Consider the following 4,454-nt stretch of genomic DNA (forward strand, 5'->3'; position numbering starts at 1 on the left):
GATATTGTGACAACCTCATTATTTATTTGAGTTTCCATTAGTTTAGAATTTGGTTAATAGGTTTTCTTACAACTTATCGATACTAATTTCTCCTGAAGTCTTCATCAGTAGAATTTTTTTTGTTAGTGAGCTCAACATGCTTTTAGACAATTTAGTAGTGCTTAGCCTGTCTACTTTCCTCGTCAAGGAGAGTTACGATGCACGAGCTCAGAATGGCAAGGTCAAGAGAAATATCACCTTCTATGGCAGGCCCCCCCCCCCCCCCCCACCCCAAAAATAAGAATAAAAAACATTATTCACTACTATGGTTGACTTTCTAACTCAAACATCCACGTAGTTGACTTTCTATATCACGGTAAAAGTATAACAACACTGAAGTCTTATTCCCAACATATTCAACCGAGTCTATAAATCTGTTCATCAGAAACGATACACATCATTCTATGTACCGAAAGATGCAAAACATATTTTGCTTATAGTCTATGAAGAGCACTATCAAATTCTATTTATTATTTATTCCCTTCAATCAGATGGAAAGTACATTATTCTTTGAATTGTTACATAATTTATTTACAAAATGAACGACCCTCAATTCTCAGCTTTTTTGGAATACCAAATAAGATTACTAACATAAAGGGCAATAAGAATAGCCAACAGAATAAACAGAACCAAGATCATCTTTTGGCTTGCCATCTTCAAGATTCCTGCAGGACCTATGACATTTTTATTATCGGTATTTGAGGACTCTGTTTCTTTCTTTTCAATTGATTTTTCAGGAACGTTCCTGGCAATATTCTGCTTGTCTTGATCTTCACTTGCAGAGGTCTTTTCGCGGTCTGGTTCTTGGCTTTTCACATTTGAGGATTCTGTTTTGTCCTTCTCAAGGGATTTCTCAGCAACATTCTCGGCAATAGTCTGCTTGTTTTGATCATCGCTTGTTAAGGGCTTTTCATGGGCTTGTTCTTGACTTTTCACGTTTGAGGACTCTGTTTGATCCCTTTCAAGTGATTTATCGGGAACGTTCTTGCCATCGGTCTGCTTTTCTTGATCATCTTTTCCCAAGGTCTTTTTGCCGGCTTGTTCTTGGCTTTTTGTTTCTTCCTCCACATGTGATTCCTCAGGAATATTCTTGGTACCATTCTGCTTGTTTTGATCATCACTTGCCAAGGTTTTTAGGCTGGCTTGTTCTCGATTCTTCTCTGGAGTGTCCATTGGCTCCTCTGTGGGCTTCTGAGGTTTTTGGGTTTCTGAGGTAGGCAGTTTTCTGTCTTCTTTTTCTTCTGGACTAATCAGTTTTGGCATAGTCACAAACAGCATGCCGTCTACAAATTTTGCACTGATTTTTTTGGTATCACAATTTTGTGAAACCGGGAAATCCTCACGAAAACCGATCCACCTGTTATCCTCAAGTTGCCGTGCTCCAGTGATCTTTAGGATTGAATCACGAGTTATTTGAACTTGCAACTGGTCTTTTTTAAGCCCTGTAGAATATTATTTACTTAGGCATTCCATAACTTCGTTTTAGAGATTAAAATGGATAATATTGCATCCATCATTTTTTATACAATCATGATCAGTTGATGATAGTAACTAAATAGATGCTATCAGTTTTCAAAGTTGACTATAAATAAAGAACACGGAGCTCGTTAAACTTGTATAACTTTCAATATAAATGTTTTCCACCAGATTTTATTCCGTCCCCTACTAACAGATTTATTAATATAATGGTAAATATTTACCGCTAAACCCATTCAATAACAGGTTAACATCAGTGTTTGGACAAGAAATTCTCTGGGGAATTCTTCTAGTATAGCAATGAAAAAATCAAACAAGAAAAAGAGCATGTCATGTCTGGTATGTAGTATGCTCGACTGGACAACACAGAATCTGATCTAGTTTGACTCATCTTTGAGAGGATGATATTCAGTAACAATATTTCAGATGGATTAATGGATCTGGCAATAAGAATGACTAAAATGCAATTTAGAAATCAAAAGCTTATAAGGAACACACCAGCCACATCTAAAATGAGAGTATCGGAATCTGGATTCTGTGTCAATTCACTTGCTGGTTGAAAATAAGTCATTTGATAATTTTCTGCAGCTCCCATCTTGGAATCCATCTAATTTGTCTTCGTTCTAATTGCTGACAGAGTTTCTGTTTTCAAATAAAAAAAATGTTAGCAAAATGATCTCAATCAAAAAATTAAGATCCTTACAAGTTAATACTCACCAAATATGGGATATAAATGGGTTTTATAGAATATGTTGTACAAAAATGAGTTCTATGGGGCATTTAAACAAACATATTGTGTGGTCGTGAATTTTCGTGTTCCTTCATACATTGGTGCTTCAGATTTCTTCGAAATTAGATATACCTTTGTTTGAGATGGTTCTTTTCCGGGTGTTTGAGAAGGTCTTTCATCTGTTTTCTTGGAGGAAGAGATTTGGGTATTCTTCTTGTGCATGGAGTTATTGGTATATCTTCTTGCATGGAAAAAGAAAAGAATTTCTTGTTTCTATAGCCCTCTTTGAAAGATTTGCATAATGACATTGAGAATACCCAACAAATGGATCCTATCTTTATTTGATAATGTTCAATCACTGTATCAATTATATTATTAAATTTTATAGTGAATTTGCAGTGGATAATCTTCACTACTAAAGTCAAACCTGAGATTTTTCGAACCTCGGTGTAACTTCAAAAGTTGAACTCTCAAACCATTGAGTGCATTCAAGTTCTTTTTTCATAAGGATTTTCGAAACTAATAAAGCAATAAGCAAAATGTAATTACCAAATTATTTATAGAGTCTATTTGGGAGTGATTTTGAGAATTAATTTTTTGAACGTTAGGAGAAAAGTGGGATCCACCTGTGAGAGAAGAAGTCAAATATATTGGCTAAAATAGTGAAATAACGGTCAAAAAATCAATTTTTTGAATGAAAAAATGAGGCCCAAACAGGCTCATAATATATGTTTGGTACAAATTAAAATTAAAATTTCAATTTAAGTCAAAGTAAGTAATTAATTTTAACAATTTATTTGAGGGGATTCACAACTTTTCAATCATATATTTCATTAACTTTTATTAAATTTTTTATTTTAATCTCCACCAAACAGGGACATATTGTAAAGTTTTTTTATTTTTTATTTTTTTTATAATGTTTTGTAAGTCGAATTAGATAGAATTAATCAATATTTATGCATTTATATATAGTGTATTTTTTCGTGAAATCTCGAGAAATAATTTTTTATACATCTTATAATTTCTAATAAACCTTATGAATATTTTGTTAGAATATATCGAGCAAAGAACAAGTGAGCACTTTAATAAATTTGGCTGGCATTATGAGCTACCTAGAGTTTATGAATATCTATAAGGAAATTGTAGTTATATAACAAAATACTACGAAAAATAATTTAATTTTTATACACAGCTAATTAAATTTAATATAAAAAAAATTTAAATTTAGTAAATGTTTTTATAATAAATGATAACAAAGCTTCAATGGTCCAATGGTTCAAGAATTGGGATAAAACCAAGCCCAACGTAAAATAAAATCAAATATTAGCCCAACTCGCCCTTCGGGGCACAGCTCAACTGGTGGATCAATCAACATTGTCTTGCTTCCAACGGCAGGGTGCAGAGTTCGATTCCTGGTGGGAACCTGCTGCCAAATAGTTGGTATGTAGCAATCACTGTGGAGGAGGGTCTCTTGTGCGCAGAAGTGTATAAGTAATGAGGGGAACCTGTGATCCAGTTGAAGCATAACCCGTGATTTAACCCCTTTAAAGTTTTAGGGGCAAGGGTCTTGAGGGTCCAGGATTTAGTTTGGTGTAAGATGGAATACCTGGATATCAAAAAAAAATATATATATTAGCCCAACTCACACGGCTCAATAGAAACGACACTGAGAGAAGTTCATACCGAAGCTTCTAGTCTGTAATTGACACAAAAAACACAAAATAAATATTAGGCCACAATACTTAAAAGAGGAGTTCACGAAGAGTTTATAATTGACAAATTTGATGACATTTTAAAATAGATCATGCCTTCTCGTCTTGATCATCAGATCTGCTTTTGTCTCTAGAATTATGGAAATATAACCCTTGTTTGGCCCCATTAAATTAAAGTGAAAATTACATAAACTAATACATTTAAACATTCTATTTCATTAATCACACACTAAATTTACTCTTTTAAAAAATCAGATTTTTTTATTAATTAATATATATACTAGTTTGGAATTAATAATTGTGCTACATGTATATAATGACTTACATACACATTATGTAAAGAGAAATAACTGGGTCAGAATTTTCCCAAACAAATAAAAAATAAATAAAAATTCCACCATCTTTTTGACACTTCTTGTATATATATAAAATATTATGTAATTTCATTATGTACAAGTAATATTATTCTTGTGCAGTTTAAACTGATAAGTGAGTAT

General features: G+C 32.9%; 1 protein-coding gene across 2 annotated transcripts; it reads right to left on the bottom strand.

Moving 5' to 3' along the window:
• Nucleotides 1-488: 488 nt before the first annotated feature.
• LOC111403436 (myb-like protein X) lies at nt 489-2,676 on the bottom strand. 2 transcript variants are annotated; one of them, XM_023031947.1, is made up of 3 exons: nt 2,378-2,676; nt 2,014-2,157; nt 489-1,481 (listed from the first exon to the last, which is right to left on the bottom strand). In XM_023031947.1, the coding sequence occupies exons 2-3, from the start codon at nt 2,120-2,122 to the stop codon at nt 589-591; spliced, it is 1,002 nt and encodes a 333-aa protein (XP_022887715.1). In that variant the 5' UTR covers nt 2,123-2,157; nt 2,378-2,676; the 3' UTR covers nt 489-588. The 2 variants fall into 2 exon arrangements, with proteins under 2 accessions (XP_022887715.1, XP_022887716.1); XM_023031948.1 differs by lacking the exon at nt 2,378-2,676 and adding an exon at nt 2,233-2,344.
• Between the last annotated feature and the right edge of the window lie 1,778 nt (nt 2,677-4,454).

Source organism: Olea europaea, chromosome 11 (assembly GCF_002742605.1).
Source record: "Olea europaea var. sylvestris chromosome 11, O_europaea_v1, whole genome shotgun sequence".
NCBI classification, from domain to species: Eukaryota; Viridiplantae; Streptophyta; class Magnoliopsida; order Lamiales; family Oleaceae; genus Olea; species Olea europaea.